Below are 25,506 nucleotides of genomic sequence, written 5' to 3'. Positions count from 1 at the left end.
TCAGTCCGCAGTAACATCACTAAAGCCCAGTATCACCGAGTCCACTCAGTCCGCAGTAACATCACTAAAGCCCAGTATCACAGAGTCCACTCAGTCCACAGTAACATCACTAAAGCCCAGTATCACTGAGTCCACTCAGTCCGCAGTAATGGCTGGCACATGGCGTCCCCCTAATCCACACAAACCAGCCAATACTAAATCAACAGGAGCCCAGAAAACTCCCTCCCTTGAGGGTGCACTTTGCAAATTATACAGCACTCTCCACACACACTGCTTTACAACTTTTCCCTCCTCTACATTTTTGTGCTCCAAACTGCTGTACTCCATAGTTCGGTAGACTCTGTGGAGCAGTCTTGGGACACAGCTGGCTTCTGCTGCAGCAGTTTATTGAATTAAAAGGGTGGGGGTTTGAATCCTACAGGAACTCACTCGAGCAAGTGCCCTATTTATAGACGCAGACCATGGGATAACCCAGGTGCTCCCTTTGTCCCCAGAGCGCTCTGTTTGCTGTCTGAGGGAGAGCGCGAGCACTAAGGGAGGATGCTCCGTTGCCAGGTGTATCACCAGGATGTAAAATATATCCACACACGAAACCACGGGACCTTAAACACGGGCCAGACGGCACACAGCAGTTTTATACGGTAACACACTGCAGAAGCCGGAGGGATTTGGGTTAAGCCCTAGTTTTATCTGAGCGTTTGTGTGAAGTTGTGACTGCAACTCGTGCCTCGTTTTTTTGTTTTGTTTTGTTTTGTTTTAGTAATAAATACAGAGGGTTTATCTTTGTAAGTACAATCAGCATATGACAAGCTGTGCCACGTCAATAATTAGTGTGTATTTGTAAGAGGGAGTGGAGCCTTTATCTCAGCCATTGTTATCTACAACATTTATTTATCTGCCATAAGAAACTTGCCATATCTAATTTAACACCCCTCCACATCCACGGATTCCCTGGTTACAACAGAGCAGTTTAGCAATGTACTGCAGTAACCTAAGTTTAGTTACAAAATGTCCAATGACTCAAAGACTATGATTAACACAGCTAGGAATTAGCCAGTTAACGCAGACTTTGGTTTCCTCACTATCAGATCAGTGGGTGTGAGTGAGAGGAAAGACGTAATTCCCATTAATACCCTTTAGTTCATGAGCTAATGCCCCCAACATCATCTCTAGGATTACAGTGTATCATATTTTTAAACAAAGTCATAAACCCCTGAATTTGCCATTCTGTTTGCTGTAACAACGCCGCCCCCCCCCCCCAACACACACACACACACACACACACACACTTTGTAGCAGCTTCAACCTCAGACAAACATCAAAAGCAAGAAAGCATTAACAGTAATGCTACCAAATGTCACTGGAAAGTTTAGCACCACAGCTACGCAAATAAAACTCATTTAAGATCAAACCCACACACCTGAATTTCTGTGTGCCCCCCCCCCCCCCCCCCCCTTAGCAAATTCTCTTTTTATTTATACGTTGCAACGAGCACTCTCTGCATGCACCATAACCCCTATATCAATTCTACCGACCGCAGTGACAACCCGCAAAAGGCCTCAGCAGAATGTCCTGTTCACAGGGTGACTCTTCATTGCAGTGTACATGTGTTACCCTACTCACACAATAAGCCTAAAACCAAAAGTGTATGAATGATAAGATTATCAGCTACTACACCTGGATCGTTAAAAAAGGAATATGTTCCCTATATGTGAAATGCGACCATATGCTTTTTTTTTCCACCAAACTGCTGTTTAGGTGCTTTGAAAATATATCAGATAAATTGCCTTAGCAACCATGCTTTTGGTTTAAACTGCAAACTGTCAAAACAGGAAGTGACATTAAATATTTCATCAATATTACCAGTCTCTAGACTACAGATAGCCAACATCGTGTGCATCATAATAATCAGAAAAATTTCAGTCTGAAATCACATATAAGAAATCATTGAACGTAAACTGAGTTCAGAACTGCAGATGTTTGATATTTCCCTGTCAGGTAGGCCTACAGTATAGACAAACAGAGTCCTTGTTACTGCATAAGAAAAGCAAAAGTTGTATATACTGCATTTTTGTGTCATTAATGATGAACATAACTATTATACCAGTTGTCTTGACCTGTCTCTTGCAAAGTTAACAAAATCTCCCTTGAGTTTCTGTTTTTAGACTGGTTTACTGATAAAGTCAGGGAAATACTTCTTTGAGGTGTTTTTATGATGGATTTTTTTTTTTTTTCAAAAGCTATTTCCTCTTTTGATGAGTGGGTGGACAGCGCTTTTCTTTCCTATCGACAGTTTTAGTCCATGCTGACTTAGTTTTGCTTCAGTGGGCATATTTGTGGCTTGCTTACCTCTTGCACCCACCTTTTTCCTACTCTGCAAGAGACTCTGAAATTCTCTCAGGAGGTTTTTTTGGTTTTGAAATTTTCCTGTGACCCATAATCTTCTTGACCATTACAGTGTAAAGTAAACACGTAAGCAGGTTTTTCAGGACCTCTTGAGCATCAACTTGTTCGTTCTCGTTTGCATTCTCATTTGTTTAAAGAAAAGAGGACATTAGTAGGACTACATCAACTCAGCAAAGCAAGCTCTCATATATTCCCCTGCTTCAGCCGGCCGCTGGGTTCTACATAGACAAGGCTTTTTGAACCTATTTAAGAAATTAGAAATAACCTTGCATCGCAGATAAAGGCCAATTTTATCATATCTTGGTACTATTGAAAAAAAAGGTCTCTAATTCTGATATTAGAGTGGTCTAATGAATTTGGGGATATATGCAGCCCTGGTACTGGATTGGCACGTGGGGTATTGCTTTGGGTTTTGAGTTTAGGACAATGATACAAGCCTCCATCACAAAGAGAGGCTCATGTAATCAGAAAAAAGAATAATGAAGACTTCTGGCTGCTTTAGGGTTTTTATTTTTATTTATTCATTCATTTATTTTTTGAGTCAAAGTGCCTTCACATTGTCCTCATGGGGCTTATGGTCACCCATGACTGTGGTCCATCTAGCCAATCCCTGTGGCTTTCCAAGTTGAGTGAATCAAAGCGTACAACCATTCGTAAGGTCTCGGTTTAATGGGTTTTACATACCAGTCTACCCAGTCATGCTAACTATATCAACAATATGACATACAATAGCTTAGAAGAACATTTACCTTGACACTCTGTACTTGGCGTCAAATGTTTCACAAATCCGTGTTAGCTAAAGTTTAGTTCGTCTGTGTGAGTGTTGGGAAAAATCATTTTAATGATCTTACAGTAATGCTTCCACTGCAGCCAATTTCGCTTTGGTCTCATTCAGGTTCAGTGGGGGTGAAATTTGTTCTGACTGGCGAAATCGGAGGCGAATTCGCCAAGGCAAGCAAAATTGAGATGGCGAATTTTCAACTTTTTTCAAATGAGAACCAAGCGAGAACCCATCAGTTCAGCATGTGATGTGTTTGGTACATGACATTCTCTAGAAAGGCGGGAGTAACAAAAAAAGTCTGACCGAAATGGCGGAGGCTCAAGGCTACATGTAGCATGAAAATATGTATATGATTAAAAGGTGTTTGGGCAACCATTTTTGTCTGCATCAGCACCGGTTGTAGTTTACACGTTACATCAACTTAGTTGGGGCCAGAGCAATAGAAAAAAACTCTCTCAGCGGCTCTGGTCGGGGCAAATAGACCACTGCAGACCTTCATTTAAGCACTCAAACTTTTGAGTGAGGTGACTTGATTGCTCTTTTCGCCGCCACAGCCCCAGGGCGAAATTTGCGAGGTGTTTCACTGTGTGGAAGCCTACAGTTACGGGAAGCATTTTTTCATCCTGTGTTGCTGTGCGCCACAAGTATTTTACAAAGTATTTGTCCAATGTCCAAGGACATGTGATGCTAAATACTGAATTAACAATGGCATTTAGTTAAACATCAATTGAGGAAGTTCAGTGACTTCCAAGTCACTTTATTTAGTAGCAAGAAATCTCTTAAGTTTGCCCAGCCATGTGATGATCAGCACCCCCCTAATCTGAAAGGTAACTCCTGTATCTGATAACAAAACTGATATCTTTCGACAGGTATGGAAACATTTCTTGCTTAATATTTTATTGCAGAGGAAATAAGTATGTTCTTTAATCCCTGTAATAAAAAGCCAGCATGGAAAGTACTTTATCCTACATTAATCACTTTCCGATAAAGACAGTGGTTTATCTTACTTCAGGGTTCATCTTCAGTCAAAACCTCATAGTTGTTTGAAATTGTACTATACCACTTGATAACTTGTGGGAAATGTGCTCTCTTTAAAGCAAATGTCATTTCATTTGACTTACTGACCCCAAAAGTAACATGTCCACTTTTAACATATGGGGAAACGCGACATATTTTGGGCTGCCATGGAGAAAGAGGCACTTCCACTGAACATCCTGTGTCGCCACATTGTTTCACGAACCAAATTACAAAGAAGTCTCCAAATAAAGAGAGTGTGTGTGTCTGTGGCCGACATACAGGAGGAATGCGTGTACACACTTTTGAATCTCTCTTTCTCTTACCACAACCCACATCCTCTGTGAGTGTGTGAGGGGGAAAGACAGACAGACAGAAAAATACTAGGGTCTGTCAGGCGCATGCAGAGTCCAGAAGGGTATCTACAGGCCAACCCAAAACTTCCTCTGCCTGTTATCACAGCTTGTACACAGGGAACATGTTAGGCTTTCCTCTTCCTCTTTCAGCACTGAAAAGCCACATTTACTTTACCGTGTAAACATCAGAAAGACTAAGCAGTGCCCACTAAGCAGTCACACAGCTTTCCAAAGTGGAACTTGACAGTCAGTGTTTGGAAGACCTTTTAATTCAGCTTATTTATTTTGCAAAATGGAGAAGCTGTCAGGTTTATGATACTTATAAATGCAACGACCACACAACATACATTTATAATTATCCAACAATGCAAAGAGAAATTTGTGCGGTAGGAATGCCCTAAGTGAAAGGGACCATTAAATGACTCCAGTCGTACAGTCTGGTTGTAAACCGGCAGCCCACGTAACACCTCCACCGTCCTGTCTTCTCCTGTCCGTCCCGCCACACAGATGGCAGCATGGAGCAGAGTGGAACTAATTAGAAGTGTAACCCGACCAATTGAACAAACGTTTTCAGCTTTTGTTGTCACGGCTGCTGCTGACAATCGTCGTCATGGTTGCATGTGTCTGTGAACTCCTCCAGTGACTTCATGACTCATCCTAATGAAGTGAAATTGATGATAGTTTGCACTAGGCATCTGAAAGAGAAGTACTCCGTGTAACTGAGATGATCATTAGTAACCACACGATAAGATAAAACACAGTCATGGAAAAAGAACATAGATTTTAGAGAGCTCAGTACTTGTACCAGCCTTTCATAAGAAAACTGCATCCAAAGGCCCAAAATAGCAAAGTCTGTTGGAGTTCACAGTAACAAAAAAAAAAAAAGGGTTAGTGACTGGTTGTGTGTCTCATATGACACATTAGAAGTGAATTTGCTGTAAGGTAGGAAGGAACGCTTCATCAGTTAAGGTGATGAATTAGCAGTGAGGTTTTTTGTTTTTTTGTTGTTGTTTTTTTTGGTCACGCGCACATTTAGAATTATGACTCCTGTCTCAGTGCTGAGTGACCTCTGAATGTCACACACGACTGTACTGCAACGCCAGAGAATATTGCAAAGAAGAATGAGGAAGCGGGGAAGAGGGGGAGTAGAGAGGAGAAAAAAGCATCAAGAATAAAGGAAAAGGAAAAGAGATAAAACTGTTTTTTGATGTAGAGCGTTTTTTTTTCTGGATTGTTTGTCATCTGTTCTCAAATAACAGGGAAATGACTTGAACAGCTGCCAAAACTGTAACCAGCGAAAATATTAGTAAGCATAAAGAAATGTTAAAGGCACCATACTCCAGCCTCATTTTTAATACATCAACTATTCCTATACCAGTAAAGCTGACTTTCAGGTGCATAGTGTAGTGTGAAAAGCAATTTTATTTATTTATTCTATACAGTGTGTGTGTGCGTGAGTGGCCCGTGTGTGTGGAGTGTGTGTGCATACGTGTATGTGTGTGTGTTCAGGTGCGTTCATGTGTACATGTGTGTGCATGCATGAATGCACCTGTGCAAGTGTTTATGGAGATGCATGTGTATGTGTGCGTGTGCGTACATGCGTGTGTGCAACTTATTTGATTATATTTGAGTGTATGTGTGTGCGCGTGTTTGCTTGCATGCCCGTGTGTTTATTTGTCTGCTATGGCATTAGCTAAAGTTAACAGGCTTGGAGACTTGGTAAGGATTAGTGAGAGCAGATGGTATAATTGGACAGTGAACTGAGTGCTTTAAGTAAATACAGATGATGAGTGAAGGGATATTACTGCTGACCCTGTCTAAGTAGACTGACCTAAAGCCCTTAGACCCTTTCCTCCCAACACTTGCACACGCACATACACATATACACATGTCTCACACACCAGACACATGTACAAAACACAATACACACACACACACACAAACACACGCTTGTGTTTCCCTGGAACACGACCAGAACAGAGCTGTGTTTACTTTAGTGTTCAAACATCATGTATTCTCTGTCTCTCTTTCTCTCTTTCTCTCTCTCTCTCTCTCTCTCTCTCTCTCTCTCTCTCTCTCTCTCTCACTCTGTCTATCTTTCATGTAAAGTGTGTGTGCGTGTGACTGCTGTAGGAGACTTGATGCTGCTAACTTATATACTTCTGTGTCTTTGTGTGTAAAACCTCTGAAGAAATGGAACAAATCACAGAGATGTGCATGCTGTCACTGGAGTACATGCGAAACCCCCTCTTTTTCAGCTCATTTAAAGAAAAGTAAAATTGTGGTTTTTTGAGAAATGGGATGCAAATCACTGGGTTAAATGAAAAGCAGTGTTCCTTAGGTTACAATGACCTGCTGTTGAACTGAACTGTTTAGACAATGGCTCTCCTGACTGCTAGCGTAAAGGTGTCTCCCTCACTGTTTAATTAGTTAGCCTGAATTAACTCTCTTAAACCAAAACAAGACATTGTCTTCAAACCACACACATCTATGTTACAAACATGTGCTCTCATCTTCCACTTCCACGCACACACACACACACACACACACACACACACACACACACACATAGTGGTATGCTAACACCTGGATCTATGCTGGAATGCGTGGTATTCCAGAGCCTGTTTTCCAATGGTGGCACAACTTGTCTCAGAGCAGTGGCTACACCCTTGTACCACTGAGTGCATTGGCATGTGACTAGTGTATGTGACTGTTTTGTGCGTGTGTGTGTGTGTCTGTGTGTGTGTGTGTGTGTCTGTGTGTGTGTGTTTTCTGGGGGAGAATGGGTAAGATCAAGGTGGAGAGGTGGAAAGTGGCAATTGCTTTTGAAGTATTGGTTAACAGACTTAGATATTTAGATTTCTTTTTTTCCCCCTGTGGTGACTGGGAAGTTGGAATGGGGTTTAGCGAACCAAAGCATGATGGATCATGTGCTTCTCATACTAGTCAGTTGTGCGAGGAATGCTAGTGTTTGTGCTTGTGTGTGCTCTGTTCCAAATTACTCAAGCAGAGTTGACTTTGAAGTCCGCCTCACCCTCATTCAGGAAACATTGGTTGGCTTGTGCAAGCACAAAGCTTCCCCCCTCAGCTTTCTAGGTGAAGATATGGTGTTAATTTTAGCCTGGTATGAAGTATAGCATGTTCTGCGTTTTATTTGATGTATATAATAAATTGGGATATGTTTTAGAGTAGGGTTTTGTGCAGATTTGTTGTTAGTTACAATATTATGGGCCTCTTTTTCGTTCTCTGTTTAGCACATGTGTTGAAAAGACTGACAGCGTGTTGAAATGATTCTTGTGTTTGCACACGAAAGAAACTCAGGGGGAAGGAACTGACCTGTCCGTTAGACCCTGGTTTGTGTCTGCTGCTTCCGTGTGACAATGAACCTTGTGCTGTGTGTACCCCCTCGCTCGCTCCCTCCCTCCCTCTCTCTCTCTCTCTCTCTCTCTTTCTCCCTTTCTCCCTCTCCCTCTCCCTCTCCCTCTCCCTCTCCCTCTCCCTCCCTCTCTCTCTCTCTCTCACATGCTTTCTATTTCTCACACTCCGGGACACCCCCCCACACACACACACACACATACCATCTCATCCCATAAACTGCTGGAGTTTCCCTGACCTCACTTCCCAGCAGTGTGTTGTCTGGCTTATAGAGGTTTGTGACATTTAGACATTTTCTCTCTCTCTCTCTCTCCCTCTGTCATCGCTCATCTCTCAGATATGCCGTTCATAAAGATACGAGTCTTATTGTTTCCCCTATCTGCATCACATTCAAGTGATTGTCTTCAAAAGGTACTGAGAAGTTATTTCTCAGAGTTGAGACTTTGTGTTAAACTGGCCGACACAAGCCTGACTAACAGTAACAGAATGTTATTGCTCGAGAATCTCTTAAGCCACAGCATGAGTGCGTGACACCAGAGTTTTCATTTTTAATAAATAAATAAATAAAAAAGAAGTGGGAACTCAAGAGAATGGATGATGAATGTGTGTGTGTATGAAATCTGGCTTTTATTATACTGGATCAGTGTAATACAGCCAGTACTAAGGTAATTTGGGGTCTTGACTGACTGTGCGTGTGGAATGTGTATGTGGTTGTGTATGAATGTGTGTGTGTATGTGGAATATGTGTGTGTGTAAGTAGGTATACGTGTGTGTGTGTGTGTGTGATGTTGTAAGAAGAAGTACACTGTAGTGAGTGCCCCATGACGAACTCATGACCAGGCGGCATGTGACCTGCAGCTCCAGAGAACTTTACCCTTCTGCTGAGACAGAGAGAGACAGAGGGAGGTGTGCCCCTCTGAATACGTTTAATGCTGTATAATTGTCGATTCTGTGTAATTGCTAACTGTGGTAAGGTGTCTGTTTTCGGATGGTACGTGATCAGGGTTGAATGAAGTTGCTGTAAAACAGAGATGTGTTTTGGGTGTGTTGGAGCGGAGTGCGTGGGTGGACAGGGTTGTGATTGAGAAGGAGACAGCCACAATTACAAGGATCTGCCGAGATTTAGGGGTTTTAAGGACACTGCCAGCAGCACTCCCTGTGTGTGTGTGTGTGTGTGTGTGTGTGTGTGTGTGTGTGTCAGAGGCAGGTAGGGAAATAGGGGTGTGTAGGCTGGAAATGAGGATGATTCAGTGTCTTTTGTCAAGGGAAAGTTAAATTGGCTGTGACAGGAATGTAACCCAGCCCCTAGATACCAGTGAAACCACAGGCCAAAAAGTGGAACTTCTCTGATCAGTTTATTCTGGAGGAAATTCTGAAAGAATGATAGTTGTATAGGTTTAAGTTTGTGTGTGTGTGTGTGTGTGTGTGTGTGTGTGTATGAATGAATGAACGTGCAGGAGCAAGAGACAATGGTAAAAAGAGAAAGAGAGACAGAGAGCATAGATGAGATTTCTCTTTGTGCTAACGGCCCAGTACTCCACATGGAAGTAAACTATGAATTTACTGTATATGTATATGTAAGTCGCTCAATCTATTTCTTTCTCACAACGAGTGGGACAGAAAGTTCAAGATAAACAAAAAGGGTATGAGACATACCTTTAGTAACATACCAGTAAGGAGAGATCATCTGTGTGCACATGTACAAAGTAGCATTCAAACAGTACGTCTGTTAGCCCTCCCTACACACACACGCACATACACACACACAAAGGTATCATTATCAGTCTTTGCAGTCAGCGACTGAATGACGTGCAGTGATTTACAGGGGAAGCAGGGAGACAGGGCTCAAACAGAGTTACTTCCCATCCGGTAAAAGCCAACAAGTTTGTGCTGTAAATTTTTTTTTGTTTTGTTTTTTCCTGCATGGGTCTGTTGCTGTGTAAATGAACTAAGGCCCACTGCCAAGCCAATGTGTTATACTATTTGTAATATGCTGTATAAAACACTGAGGGGGAATTTAGTCCGTCCACAGTTGGAGTGGGGTAACCTCAGTCTTCAGATGCGCTAAATGGTTCCATTACAGCAAGACTGAGCTACACGTCCTGAATTGCTGATAACAAGGATTAAAACAATCCAAAGTAAACTATTTGTATTGTTGAAGGCCGCTCCCTACCTGCGGAACTCGTGTGTGTTCTACAGATGCTACTCACAGAGCACATGTATCTTCCTCAGTAGAAGAGACACATGCTGCAGTATCGAGTTGGTGGCTTCAGAGCTGCGTGTCTGCAGCATGCAAGACAGAGGACGGCCATCGGAAAGTTTTGAGACACAAACCCCCAATGTTGTTTGTTTTTTTCTTTTATTCCTTTAGCGCTCGAAGCAGTACAATTCACGGAAAATCCAGTGTGTCTTCCTACAGGACATAATTTGTTGAGAGGGATTTGGTGTTCCAATCTTCTGCTTTCGTTACTGAAAAGAATAACAATGGAACTTATTTCCATACACTTCCTGCTGTATGTGTGTATGTGCATGTGCGCTTGTGTGTGTGTGCGTGTGTGTGTGTGTGTGTGTGTGTGTTGCCTGTGGAAGTGGAACACTTTCAGTTCATTATGATACTATCATACTTTTATCTTCAGTGGATAAATGAGAATGGTAAAAAACCTTTTAGACCATTTTCTTGTAGCAGTAGCTTTTGTTTGAACTTTTGTTTCAGCCATTAATCAAACAGGGTTCTCTCTCTCTCTCCCACATCTCAGTCTCTCTCCCTTCTCTACTGTCCTCTAATGGTCATATCCTAAAACTACCCCCTCTTCTGCCCCATCTTTTGTTCACTCTAATTGAACAGAGCTGTTCCTTTGGTTTCAGACAACAAATACACTCTCTCTGTCTCTCTCTCTCTCTCACTCTCTCTCACACACACACACACACACGTGTGTGACCCTTGCATCCTGTGGTTCTTGGAACACTGTATACTTACTCCTCTCTCAGTCTAAGTATACTATAGACACCAGCACTGCTGATGATTGAACAGATTGAGCAAATTGGACAGAGAGAGAGAGACTGCTCATCATTAGGTTACCTGACCCAACATTGCAGCCTGTGTACATCGATTGCTTGACTAGCCCGCCTCTAGGCGTCAGCCGTGTTTTAGAGGTCACAATGAATCATTAGAGACTGTTCCCCCCTGGGTCCGTACGCTCGATATTCCCAAGTTGAAGTATTCTCCTCCTGGACAAAATCAGGGAGAGATTTAAACGACACCCTCCGTCATTTTCAGCCTTCCACCTGCTTCTCCTGTCCTCGGCATTAATCATGTCCCTAATCGTTTTAAACACCATTAACTGAAGCCGTCATACCGGGCCACAGAGCCAGAGATGTAATGAGGAGAAGACTGCTGAAAGCAGCTACACACACTACACTGCGCTGATGTAGAACCTCATTTAACAAACTGCACACCTCCAGCAGAAAATAAATTGAAACTGGCTGTGGTAATGTTGAGGGTGTGTGTGTATGTGTGTGTGTGTATGTGTGTGTGTGTGTGTGTGTGTGTGTGTGTGTATGTGTATGTGTGTGTGTGTGTGTATGCGTGTGTGTGTGTGTTTTTCCCTATGTCCCTCAAGCGAGAAAAGTGAAAGCATTGCTGTACTCTGTGCATTCTGCTGATGATCTGCTTTAAAACATAAAGCCATTTTGGGGAAGACAGCTTTAAAGGCGGACTGCTCGTAATTCACACAGAGAGCATTGTCTGAGAAAATGGCCCTTTTACTCCACGCTCCACGCAGGATGCAGAGTCATTCAAAAAGAAAAACACACTTCCTCAGATCAATGCCCTACATAATTGAGTACTTGTGTGTGTGTGTGTGTGTGTGTGTATGCATGTATTTGTGTATGTATATGTACACATGAATGTGTATGTGTATATGTGTGTGTGTGTGTGAGAGAGAGAGAGAGAAAGAGAGAGAGGGAGAGACAGAGAGGGTGTGTGTGTGATGCTATCAGATACACACTCACAACCCACCATGCCTCCTGAGACACCACTACATGAGGGAGGGAAATTGTCCATGAAGGCTTCAGCATTATGAGTGTGTGGTGACAGGCAAGGTCGATCAATGTCTTCGGGGACGGTCTCAGGGCTGGAGAGAGAGTGTGTGCACGTGACAGGGCAGGATGGAGGTACGGCCAGAGAGGAACTCTGTCTTTTTCTGAAAGTAATGGTGGAACTTAGAGCTTTTCCCTTCAGCTGAGCCAGTCCTGCCCAGTGCGCTGAATTTTACCACAACTCATGCCCCTTTCTGTCTAATTGCATTTTTTACAGTAAGTGGCTCAGGATAGAGGGGGACTGATCAGTAATGTGCTGACTATGTGGTCTGACCATCAAAATCAGAGAGAAAGGAGAAAAGAGAACAGATGCTGCTATTGAAAGAGTGCTATTGACGCACTGCTGTTGAAACACCGTTCCGTATGCTCTGTCTGTCTCCTTCTCTCTCTCTCTCTCTCTCTATAAAGGTGAAATACCAGTATATCAGTGAAGGACGACTGATTTGGCACCACATGTCTGTTAAACAGCCAAAGGCTTAATTCCATCCCTCAACTCTCCCTCATAAGACCGAGGAATGGGAAAGCACATACCATGCAGATCTGGACTTGTCTACTACATACAAAAAAACATACAGAATGATATATATATGTGTGTGTGTGTGTGTATAAAGTATATATGTATGTGTGTGTGTGTGTGTGTGTGTGTGTGTGTATGTATATATATGTACACACACACACACACACACACACACACATATATATATATATATATAAATGAATTCATTAAAAAAGACTCCTGAAGAGCTTTTTAGAGTGCTGGCTTTTATTTATTTGATTTAAAGCTTCATTTGGGAATTTGTCAGTTAGTTGTCAGCTGAGCCAATGAGATTTGGGTTGCCATATAAGAATGAATTGAATGGTGAATACAGCTAGGCAAGAAAAGGAGGAAATGCATTCCTTTGATGAAAGTGACGGGAAATCAAATGGCTTTGCTGAGTAAAACCATTTACTCTGTTCCGTGGTTTTAGCATGTGGTCGCCTTGTGCATTTTTAAAAGCATCTGAGGGTGACCATAAAGATTTAAGGGCCTGTTTACTGTCCTAATGTGAGCTGGGTTTTTCGTTCAGTTTTTAGGTCAGTTTTTTTGTGTAATGTTGTAATGAAACATGAAACTCTGTCCTGCCTTTGATAAAGATAAAATAAGTATAGTGCAACATACAACTCTCAAACTCAAACACACACACACACACCCTGTTGATGGGTGTGCTGTCAATTACAAGTGAAGGGGTGTAAAACTGTAGGATGTCACTGAGTTCCTCTCCTCAAAAAGAGACTTTGTGCTGTGGGTTACTGGCACAGTCTTGTGACTTACTGTAGTACAGTCCTCACAACTACGGATAGACACATTCTTCAGTTCAACTCAGGGAGGGGTGTGTGTTTGTCTTCATTTAATCGTTCCAAAGTGTAAGCGATAAAACGCCATTGTATTTGTCTCTCCAAAGACATATTGAGGTCAAGCACTTGCGTGTATGTGCAGCGGAGATATCAGAATGTATACTTTAATTCCTCATGAGATACTAATCTCTCTCTCTCTCTCTCTTTCTCTTTCTATTTCTATTTCTCTCTCTCTCTCTCTTTCTCTCTCTCCCTCTCTCTCTCTCTCCCTTTCCCCCTCTCTCAGATATGCTTGCTGAGAAATGCTTTAGTAGCTTCCTTCTTAGACTGTAAAGTTTTTAATTGTGGTTTGTCCGTTAACACTGTGCATTTGCGTGTGTGACAAATAGGGTGTGGCGACATTAAACATGTTATACATTTTCATGCAAGTGATTTCTTACGTGTTATGAGGGTCACCATGACACTTTTTTCCCACTTCATGGTCAGCACTTATTATGAAGTAGTCAGACAGGACATGTCTGAGGGATAGGAGTGGACCGTGGCACCGTCAAAATGACAGACATTTAGACTGATGAAAATGATTGTTAACCAAGAAAAAAAGGGATAAAAAGAATCTGGGACAGGGGAAATCAAATTCTTGGAACACCTGAATTAATCTCTCTCTCTTGCTCTGTCTGTCTCTCTTGCTCTGTCTGTCTCTCTTGCTCTGTCTGTCTCTGCAGTGAATGAGTACCTGTTCATGGTCCAGGCACGGGGGATCCAGATCCGGGAGAACGTGAGGAACATTGGGGTGCAGGTCATAGAGCAGGTGGTGCGAGGTGGGTATAGTATTAGTATCAGTCATCACAAACACAGCAATGCAAGATGCATTAGTCACAAAAATAAGTACTTCTACTTAGTGAGTGTGTGTGTGTGTGTGTGTGGGGGGGCTAGTAGTACAATGTTCCCTTACATTTATTGAGAATGTCAAAACATTTTTATATTATATATAAATAAGATCATTTGGGATGAGTTGTCTTTGACAACAATTAGCAACTAATGTTAAGTACTAGGCATGTCCAGATGTTTTACTGGTGCCGTATGTATGTTTTGTCATGTTTTTTTGATCATAAAACAATGTAAATAAGTGCTGCAATGCTGTAACAACTTTGCAAGTCGTGGGCCAGCTCTACAGCTTTACACCGACAGATCCTGAGTAACACCCGACAAATTCATTAAATTAGACAAATGGCCGGTGCACTTATGTATTCATTCCTCCGGCCTTGCTCCAGTCATGCTCAGCAGGTCAGTCGCTCAACCACAAAATCATTGTGGTTGGCTGCCCAACTGGAACGCGCGTCACAGTGATTTCTCGTTGCATGTACTGCTATTCCTTTGCTTAAAAAACCACAAATTTGACATCAGAGGAAGCGAAGACGTATGAAAAAGCATGTGTAACATTAGATTGTGAGATCGTGAGATCTGTTGCGTGAGAGTTGGCAGCCCTGAAAGTATCGAAGTTCAGCACCCAGCTCTAGTGGTTTAACACTGATTCAAACAGATAGCAAGTGCTGCACATATGACGTAGCTGACTTGACAGATGCATGTGAATAGGACTAATGTTTTTTTTCTCTCTCTCTCTCTCTCTCTCTCTCTCTGTAGATTATCCATATGTTAATGTGAGTGACACTGAAGTTCAGCCCACTCCATTTCTCCCAGAGGACTTTACATACCTCCCCTCTCAAGAATGCCCGGAAAAACTGCCCTCAATGAGTGAGTCCAGTCGCCCAGTCTCAGAATAACTACCAGTTCCTTTCCTTTCTCTGTACTGCACCTTACACGAGACTTTAAAACAATCAACCCCCCCCCCCCACCACCTCCTTTCTCTCCCTCTCTCTCTGTCTGTCTCTCTCTCTCTCTCTTTCCCCCTGTTTTTCTCTCCCTGTCTCAGAGGGTCGGTTGGAGGTTAATATGAGTGAGATTGCTTTGGAGGAGGTGGAGAGGTGGTTGCTGAAAGCAGATCCTACACTGGGCCCTGGGGGCCTGTGGAAACCACATGACTGTATCCCTCGCTGGAAGGTGAGTGGCCAACAGCAGCACATTGTTTGACCTAACCCAACCAAACATCATTTAACAGTTATCAAATCTTGGCCTGAGAAACAAGCAAAACAAATTTTTTACATTTTTCTGATGTAGTTTCTTAAGCAATTATCTGTCTCTTCTATCACTGTTTATTAAATGAATGAGGAATTTGTTTTTATGTATTTTCATTTCCAGTATGCACATTCTCACACAAGTCGAAAAGTAGACGAAGAGGTTAATTCAATTTTAAGAGCGTTTTAGAGTTGCTTCTAATATCATAAGCCCTATATAATGGTTTAATGTCCTCCTTTTCAATTTTTTCTCTCCTTCTTTCTTATCGTTCTCGATCCTTTGCTCTGATGGAGACACCTGTCCATCAGCTCTGTCTTCTCTGTGCAATCGTTGAGGTTTTCCTGGCTTTAACATACACACACACACACACACACACACACACACACACACACACACACAACCCAGTCATCTAGTGCTATTTTACAAAAACATTGCAAGTGCATATAAGTGAGTAAAGCTAAGAGTCCATTAACTTAGTTTTTTAATTTTATTTTTATTTCTCCTCTTTTTGATTTTCCTCTTTTTGTGCGTTTTTCATATTCTATATATATAATATATTGGATATATTGGAACTTTTCCCTGAGACACTGTTTGTAATGAAGCCACCTAGAGAGGGGTTTCTCCTCTGTCTCTACTGATAGGCATGTCAAGCCAGTGTGAGATTCTCAAAGGAACGCTTGGGGTGAAAAGTTAAAGAGCATCATGTAGTTACATGTTAATAAACAAATCACAAAAAGTTACACAGACGGCTCTCTCACTCATTCCTCTATTTTAGGTGGCCATTCTTGTCCCTTTCCGGAATCGCCACGAGCATCTACCAATCCTCTTCAGGCATCTCATCCCGGCACTCCAGAGGCAACGGCTACAGTTCGCCTTCTACGTTATCGAGCAGGTAAACCAACGGGCAGACTGCAGCCTGACTAAAATCTCTCAGCTAAGTCAATGGAATCACACCTTACTTCAGTTATTGAATGTGCAGCAGTTTAACGGACAAGTTAGTTCAAGTGTATTGGCAGTGAAGTGGAACAAAGATATTGTCAAAAGTTGTATTTTTTTTTTTTTTGACAATATCAGTTTTGCATAGAAGGTTTGTTTTTGTTTTTGTTTTTTTCCCTAAAGCTTCCTAGATATGATAACCATCAAGCTCGAGGAAGGTGACATATTTGTCAGTGAACAGGAGACACTCTTGTGAATGTGAATGTGGGGGTGTATTCTGATTTCACATAACTGGCATAATCTCATCTCAAAGTTTGTTTGGCAGGCTTATATCACAAACACACCCTCTTTAGCAAGTGACTTGCACAGTACCTCTTACAGCATGTCCTGGGTGTTGTATGTCGGATGTTACGACATTATTGTTAGATACTGAATGCGAAATCTCCATAAAGAGACAAAAAATCTAATAACTCATTTTCTTTGATTACTTCAGTAACTCTGTAAGATCTTTGTCACGTTCTGACTAATTAAACATGACCTTTGAGGAACAATGCTCTAAAATGCTATGACTATAAACCATGGAGATCTACAACGGACTGTTTGAACTGTGGAACTGACTTTTGTGTCTGTGTGTGTCTGTGTGTGTGTGTGTGTGTGTGTGTGTGTGTGTGCTTCAGGCGGGAAATGAGCCTTTTAACCGCGCCATGCTCTTTAACGTGGGGTTCAAAGAGGCAATGAAGGACTTAGATTGGGACTGCGTTGTCTTCCACGATGTCGATCACATCCTCGAAAACGATCGCAACTACTATGGCTGTGGGGCGATGCCAAGACACTTTGCCGTCAAGCTGAACAAATATTCCTACATGTGAGTCACACCGCCAGGTGGCAAGTCGCATTGTTGAAGCTAACTCCTGAGCGCAGAGCTTCCCTTTCTGACAGACCCTCCTTGTAGTCATGCTGCTTTTCTTACTAACCAAAAACTCTGGTCTCTGATTGGCTGAAATGCATACACCACTTTCAATAGTAAGGCGAGGTCAAAAAACAGCAGGACAACACACTTTCATGACTGGATTTTTGGCACCCTGCCCCGTGTAGAGAAAATCTGATTGTAGCACTCTCAACAAGACTCGAGATTTTACAGAGAACCTCTTACACACTCCTCTTCACCTTTGCCATCATTTTAATTCCTTCTTTGTCCCATTTAGGCTCCCGTACCAAGAGTTCTTTGGTGGTGTAAGTGGCCTCACTGTGGAGCAGTTCAAGAGGATAAACGGTTTTCCCAATGCATTCTGGGGCTGGGGAGGAGAAGACGACGATCTGTGGTACAGGTCAGAACACATTCCCCTTTTTTCTCTCTCTCTTTCTCTCTATCCACCTTTTTTTGCCTTTCCTATAATCATAGGAACACCTGCTTTATTTTACTGTAACCATTCCAATTATGTCAGCCTCTTCATTGGAGGGAAAATGCTTCACAGGCAGGATTTTAGCTTTATTGCATAATAACGGAATGACCTTTTGTGCCCGTCCTGTCCTAACAAGTTTGAAGCAGTTTGTTTTATTAGAGGTAATTCATCTTTCAGTGTGACAGAGTACAATTACCTGTTTGTACATACTGAGTAGCTTTTAGCTGGTTTTGATCAGCGCCAGTTTAATAGCTGGATTGGACTTTGTTTTAGTGGCACTTCTTAAACGCGTGTGTCTTGTGAGGTTCACCTGGGTGGGACTCTGCGTCTCTGTGTTGTGTTTCTGCCCGTGTACAGGGTACAAAATGCTGGCTACACAGTAAGTCGCCCCCCCGGAGACGTCGGGCGCTACATGTCTATCCCTCATCACCATAGAGGGGAGGCTCAGTTCCTCGGAAGGTCAGTTTCCTTGCCGCCGGCTGCCTGTTACCGTAGCGACTACTTTGCTCTAGGCAACGACGTAACATCTGATGCTCAGAGCAGTAACTGATGAAAACTGTCATCTCTCATCCTCCCAGGTACACGTTACTACGGCGATCCAAGGAGAGGCAGTATTTGGATGGGCTGAATAACCTGCACTATAGCCCCCTAGTGTCTCGGGAGACTCTTTACACCAACGTGTCTGTCACTCTAACGCGAGAACTGGCCCCTGTACCAGACTACTGAAGCTGTCTGGACACCCTGCACCCAGAGAGGAGGTAGAGGAAGGGCCACAGGAGTGACCGATTTCCTGTCCCAAACAAAGTCTCAAACAATCTGACGAGACCAGAGCCCTTCAAAGACTCCTCAATGACTCTTCCCCAGTCAACGGCACTACAACAAAAACCGCTCCGTGATTCCTGGTTTTTATGATCAGGTTTTTGTTTTTTGTTTTTTTGTGTTTTTTTTGTTTTTTTACAATGATGAGGAGAAGCTGACCCGCCATGATACTTCCCAATTCTGTCACGACTGAGAGTGCGCGAGCCAGAATAACAATAATTTTGTTGTTGCTGTTTTGTGTTTACATTTCGCCACTCATTCTGACATTTTTGTCTTTGCCTTTCACACCATTTTGGCCTTTCTTTCATTCGTTTTTTGGGGATTTTTTTTTTTTAATTTGATCATCAATTTGCCCATTCACTTTATCCATCCATCTTTGTCTTTAAGCTTAACAGACTGATAAGCATTGTGTCATCATTCTGGTCACTCCTTCTATTTCTGAACCAACCAATTCTAAGAGAGCGTGAGAAGAGCCTTGTGTTTACAGTGTGAATGAGTGGGCACACAAGCAGAATAACAGTGACACTTGTGTAAGTATGAGCACTGGGAAAAGCCCGATTCCCGTCCCTGATTTGTGCACAGCTGGTTCTGTGGGCAACACGAAAAACAAGTATGCACTGAGAGAGTCAAAAAAAAAAAAAAAAAAGAAAGAAAAAAATGTGTACAGGAGGGATCGTGCTTTTTTAAAAAAAAACACAAGAGATTATAGTATTTCTTTGGAATAGATGATAATGTATTCTCAGAGCATACAGAGATGTTTAATTATTACAAAGTTTAATTCTTAATAATTACACGCACGCACACACACACACACTTATAACAACTGTATTTGTTGTCTGTATGATGAAGTAATGCTGAAGTTGTTTGATTCTGTCTTCGTACAAATATGACATTTTCAAGTATCATTTAATAGATTCAAAAGGCCATTATAAAACATGTAAAACATAATCTATGACACAACGCACGCTCTCACATCACTGCAGAGAGGCATACATCAATACTGAAATCCACGTATATAAAACCACTCAAACACACACACACACACACAAATAAACAAATAAACACACCTGTTTAAAAACAAAGATAAGCAAGTCTCCGGGGAAAACCGCTTCTAGGAATCTATTGATTTTAGGATCGTGAGGAGTCAGCTCGAACAGTTTGTTTGCCTGTGCTTAAAATAGGAGTGTGCTATGCAAATGATTACACAGCAACATCTTGTTTGAATCTTTAGTGTGCATTTGGGGGATTCTAGAGACTTCTCTCCCTCGCTGTAGTCCTGTGACAGCCTTTTTTGTCGTTAAAACTGTGACAAACCCATGATGGCCTATACGTCTCTGGACTAGCCTCAGAACAGGTGGCTTACTGCTGACCTTTTCGGTGAAGAAATATTCAAAGGCCTTAGACAAGTCAGATATCCTCCTCTTTCCGTCTTAAAAGCTGGATTTACGAACTCATTTCATGTTTCATGTTTACAGTTTAAGCTTTTTTTTTTCTTTTTCTTTTCTTTTTTTTTTATTACTAGATTATTAGTCTAATGCTGTCCAGACATTGTGGAAGTATTTCCAGAGCCTGCCCTCCTCCTCCTCCTCCTCCTCCTCCTCCAGGCCAGTGGGAAAAAGGCAAGCGTTCCCGAGGCCTCTGATTTTAGTCAGGACAATCAGGCTTATCTTTAGCCGTTTCAAACAGCCACCAAACACCACTGGCATGGACTACTGTCTGAACAGGGGGTGCGTGTGTGCACGCGTGCGCGTGTGTGTGTGTGTGTGTGTGTGTGTGTGTGTGTGTGTGTGTGTCAGACCCATGCCGCGTGCGATGCATAATGCCTCACATGCTGTGTGACAAGGTCCTGCTGAGAAGATATGATTTTTATTTTTTTCTTTTCCTCATTGTTGCTTTGTGTTTGTGTGGCATAAACACTCCCTCCTTTCTTTCAGGCGTTACTGTAAGCTACCTCTGTACCAGAGTAAAGTAATTGTTGTCCTGACTAAAACCCTTTATTACGATCCATTAGCTGGAATGGCTACTCTAGAGTATGTTTAGTCTGTTAGTCTGCTGGTTTAGTACTTGCCTGGAACAAAGAGACAGTAGACAAAGGCAGGTTTCTGAGGCAAGCACTGCTTTTCCTTTTTTTTTTTTTTTTTTGAAAACCCACCCCACACACACACACACACACACACACACACACTCCCCAGTTGACACAAAAATTGGCTCCCTCCCCAGTTTCCCACCTTAGCCCCAAGCCTTCACTAGAACAAGACCTTTTGCTAAATGTTGAATTTAGCCTTGTCTTAACTTGTGCTTGGGGATGAGCATGTAGGCAAAAATTACAGAAGAAGCAAAATTTTCCCATAGTATCAGAACAGAGGCTGGACCTCTTATTTATTTAATTTTTTGTGGATGATTTTTTTTTTGTTTGGTTTTCGTGTTTCTAATTTTTGGTTTTTGTTTTGTTTTTTTCAATAGTTGAAATGTTGAAGGAGAAGATAGATCAGCTACTGTAACTCATGTCAGATTTGATATGTTTAAAAAAAAAAAAATTAACGCACTGGTTCATGTAGTTGTGATATGAGATTGAATTTGTTAAAATAATAACAATAATAATAATAATAATAATAATAATGAGAGAGAGAGAGAGAGAGGACATTTGCGGCATCCTTGTTGTCTAGACTGAGGGGGAAAAAAAGCATTTCAAATGATGACTCCAGAGAGATAAGGACTCTCATCAGAGCTTGTGGTCACTTTGATACACTAAGCATCCCACTCTTACTCTAACTGATAATCAAATGGTGCTGGTCTCTAAAGCAGTGGCGCTGTGCTGTCATGGCACCCCTGCTTGAGGGACATAATCACGTGATTTATTGCCAGATAAGAATCTAGCTTGGTAAGAGTTTTTTTGTTTGTTCATTATTGTTGGCTTTTTTTAACTTGAATGATGTTCTTTGTTTTTGTTTTTGTTTTTTCCAAAGCCTATTGCATGTGCTTAGTGGGATTTGTGATCAAAGCAAATTAGAGTAACTACCTTTCTCTCTGTATGTTTGATTGAAATGGCTATACCTGCCAATTTTGGGAAGGTCTTTGTTTATCCCCTTTTGTGAGTGGTGTGTTCTTTTCTCCACCATATTTAGTAGTGTTCTTGTTTTTAGTTCAGTATGTTAGAGTTAATAGTAAAGATTTTCTGTGTTGGGCAGGGCCGAACTTTCCTCAGAAGAGCTGAAGCCTTAGGATGCTTTGACATCTAATGTTCTGCCAACAGCCAGTGATAAAATTGCATATCCACCAGTCCAAGAGCAAGACTGAAACAGCTCCATCAATAAAGTAATGGAAATAGTTTATAATGTTGAATCATATTTGCAGAGAAGGGGAATAGTTCGCCCTGTTGTCGACTACAGACCCTTAATGTCTCAGATCCTGAGCATTACCAGGCTCCATTTTACAAGAGCCAAGATATCTAGAACATTCTGAACCAGTCAATATGAAGGGAAAACCCTGACTGACTGGCAGCCTTAAATCTCTTTAATTTATTGTTGTTGTTTTTTTTAATTATTATTTTTTTTATATAAATCTATTTAAACTCCAAAATTATTAAACTTCACTTGTACATAAAAAGTGTAGTCTGTTTTAAAAGAAGAGATTTAAAAAATAACAATAATAACAATAAAATCACTACAGATGGTAGCTTAATTTTGAAAAAAAAAAGGATTTGGAGGGGTGTGTTAGGGGTTGATTTGGAACTATTTGTGAATGCCCATGAATGCCACATGCCTGTTTGTTTTCATGAAAACAAGCCCTGTCGCTTTTCCAAAAACAGCTGTTTTGGGCTTCTGACCAACTGGAACTTTGCTTTGTAACATATTCAGAAGCTAGGTCATTTGTGCTAGTTAATCTCTTTTCTATGTGACAGCAAAACCCGAAGTAGAAGCCCTCAGTGGCGTGCACGACATTAGCCAAAATGCTTGTTAAGTGTATGGGCAAACCAAACCAAACCAAACTCTACAGCCAACTCCAAACTCTTTAAAGTGTCTTTTTATGAATCCAACAAATATATAAATGTATAGATTAAAATCATATCCTTTGTGATTGTAAGGAGCTCTCATCTCCTTGAACTGAAGCCATCTGCCACATGTACAATGTTTGTCAGCCTTACTGTTTGTGATAGTGTATCTGCATATCTTGAATTATAGAAAATTTGTATGATGAAGTGAGGTTTTTTTTTTTATCATCATTGAAATACACCAATAAAATGAACTTTTCAGTCATATTTTTCATACTGTACTGTGTTCATTTGCTCTCCATGGACTCAATTCATTCTCATTTCCTGTGAAATGTTTTACAGTTCTCAGTAACCATACATTGGCCACCCACACTCTTTTTTCATTTTGCCTACCAGTTTGCATTGCATGCAAAGGTGAGTGGTTAACCATACCTCTCCAACAGCAACCCAGCAGCAGAGAGCGCAATAGCATACAGCAGACGTTGCTTTCTCTACATCAGTAATACTTCTTCTTCACTAAAAATTAGGACTCATGCCTTGAGATTTTGTCTGTTTGCATTTGTCAGATAGATGTTTAAACATGGAGAGACAAAGATGGGAAGAATAAGGAGGAGGGAGACACAGCAACGGTTCTTGTCTGGAAGCAACCTAACAAGCCCCATGGGCAATAATAGCTGAATAATATTTTTCTACCCCCCACCCCCCAACACGCACACACATAAAAAAAAATGTGTATTACATGCATTAGTCTTGATAATCTTAAAAAGGAGATCAAATGGGATTTGTAAAATTTGGACATTAAAATCATTCATTTATTTGGAACGGTTAAAAAATCAGCTTAGCAAATACCATTCAAATGTTTTTTGTTTTGGGGTTTTTTTCCCCTCTTTTGACTATAGCCAGTCACTGCTCCCTCTCAAATGCCTTCTTTGTGGTGGTGCAGCTTTGCTGTCGTCCAGCTGTCAGCTGAAATGTACCAGATGAGTAGCGATGTAAAGTGCAGAGGGATTTTTTTTTTCTCTCCCCTGTAGGACATTGGATATTTTTAGGGGCAGAATCAAAGACTGGCTTTCTCTAACTGCTCTGCCACTGTCTTTCAGCCAGCCCAGAACAATACTAGTCTGTTAGTAGACATTCAGCAAAGAGGAGTCAAGATGCCAACCATTTCCTCTTCCACTCTATGTCACAGAACAGTGTCATATCTTAAATTATTGACTCACATTCCTCTTTTTGATATATGCTCTTGAGATTTGAAAATCTGGCTGTTTATCTTCATTTATTTATCTTATTGGTCCTGAAGCATTAGTTTATAGTGTAAATGTTTAATTTGAATGAACATATGCTGCTAATCAGAATCAGCATCTGAATCTGCCACAAAGGGGAAGAAGTATAAGCAAGAAGAGGCTGTGATGTACAGCCACACTTGCACACACACACAAGCAACGTGAAGCAAGTGGCTCATGCAGACACACACACACACACACACACACACACAAACAACATGAAGCAAGTGGCTCATGCACATGGACACACACACGCACACACACACACACACTCACTTCCAAGCTTGAGTGCTGTGACACTTAGGATTGGGCAGCTGTTATCAGCAGCTTCCATACTCCCCCCTTTGCTCTCCTATTGCATCTTAATCAGTGCCTAAAATGAAAAGAGAGAAGAGCTTTCATTCTCTGCTCATATCCTGTGTATCCCTTATCTACTGCAATGGCCCATTTCCCTCCAGAAAACCAGTGAAAGGAAACGGAAAGCAAAAAACAACCAACAACAAAAAAAATCCATCAGTTCCTATTTCATCAGTATCTGGACATCTACATGTCCGTAAACACATTTTTTTAGCTCCACAGATTCACTGAGCTGGCACCATACAGAGTTGAAAGGCAGAAATTCCCTGTCTCCTTGTTGTGATCCTGATTGCATCCCCGGAGGGAACACGATCTACGCCACTCAGGGACGTCTCCGAGGCCCCAGCCAAGACCCCCTGCACCATGCACAGTCCTCTAAAGAGCTTCAGCATGTGTTTAGATGCACATCACATTCATTATAATTATTAATAAAAAATAAAAAAAAACAATCTGATACACCAAAGAAAAATAACAACAATAATGACGTCTCTGTTGCTTTATCAAATTCTTTTATCAAGCACAAGTTGTTTTCCAGCCTCACTCCAACCACTGAAAAGTCATGTAATTCAATATGGGCAAAAAATGTACCAGGTTTGATTATACTTTGCACTAACATATTGCTTATTATTTATTTATTTGACTTATGAGTTTTTCCTGACACCTACTGGCAACTCTCAGACGCTTCCCAACCACGAAAATCCATAACTATGACAAAGGAATCAGTTTCTCATAAAATTACACATGAAATTTTCCATTCTCATGTCTTGTAGCTATGGAAAAATAATAATCTCTCAAGAAAAAAAAATGACAACATAAAAAAGTACAAATTTGTTTTACAAATAAAAAAAAGTTTACAAAAACTTTAGCACCTGTCAAGTTGACATACAGTAATTTGAAAAAAGGAGAATTGAACTTTAGTGGACTGTACAAGCCAGGAAGAACCCGTAGCAGCTTGTTAGCGATTCACTTTGATACTCTTTATGCCATTCCACCAATCCCTACACACATAATAATGCAGTCACTTTTTTCTTCATATAAGTTAAAAAGTCAGATATTAAATCATCATATGATGTGAAAATGAAAAAAAGGTGTAGAAAATGCCCTGTTGAAAGAAACATAAAACAAGCAGAAAAACAAGAAAAATTGCTAATTTTTACAACTTTGGGGCAGGGGGGGGGGCGAATGGGGGAGGGGGCCACATGTCTCTGTAGCTGATGAG

The 25,506-nt window shown here is 41.4% G+C and overlaps 1 protein-coding gene across 2 annotated transcripts in view; it reads left to right on the top strand.

Moving 5' to 3' along the window:
* b4galt5 (UDP-Gal:betaGlcNAc beta 1,4- galactosyltransferase, polypeptide 5) overlaps positions 1–18,589 on the top strand; it is a 21,392-nt gene extending 2,803 nt beyond the window's left edge. Inside the window, exons 2-10 of one of the 2 annotated variants that reach the window (XM_030769816.1) lie at positions 14,088–14,204; positions 14,647–14,649; positions 15,007–15,117; positions 15,296–15,423; positions 16,274–16,390; positions 17,112–17,299; positions 17,640–17,762; positions 18,195–18,296; positions 18,416–18,589. In XM_030769816.1, coding sequence (XP_030625676.1) covers positions 14,088–14,204; positions 14,647–14,649; positions 15,007–15,117; positions 15,296–15,423; positions 16,274–16,390; positions 17,112–17,299; positions 17,640–17,762; positions 18,195–18,296; positions 18,416–18,563 — 1,037 coding nt within the window. In that variant the 3' untranslated portion in view covers positions 18,564–18,589. The remainder of the gene's footprint in view (positions 1–14,087; positions 14,205–14,646; positions 14,650–15,006; positions 15,118–15,295; positions 15,424–16,273; positions 16,391–17,111; positions 17,300–17,639; positions 17,763–18,194; positions 18,297–18,415) is intronic. The other variant, XM_030769815.1, reaches the window with a different exon arrangement.
* Positions 18,590–25,506: the final 6,917 nt, after the last annotated feature.

This window comes from Chanos chanos, chromosome 3, assembly GCF_902362185.1.
Source record: "Chanos chanos chromosome 3, fChaCha1.1, whole genome shotgun sequence".
NCBI lineage: Eukaryota > Metazoa > Chordata > Actinopteri > Gonorynchiformes > Chanidae > Chanos > Chanos chanos.
Note: the sequence above shows the minus strand (reverse complement) of the source record. Positions and strands in the feature narration are given on the sequence as shown.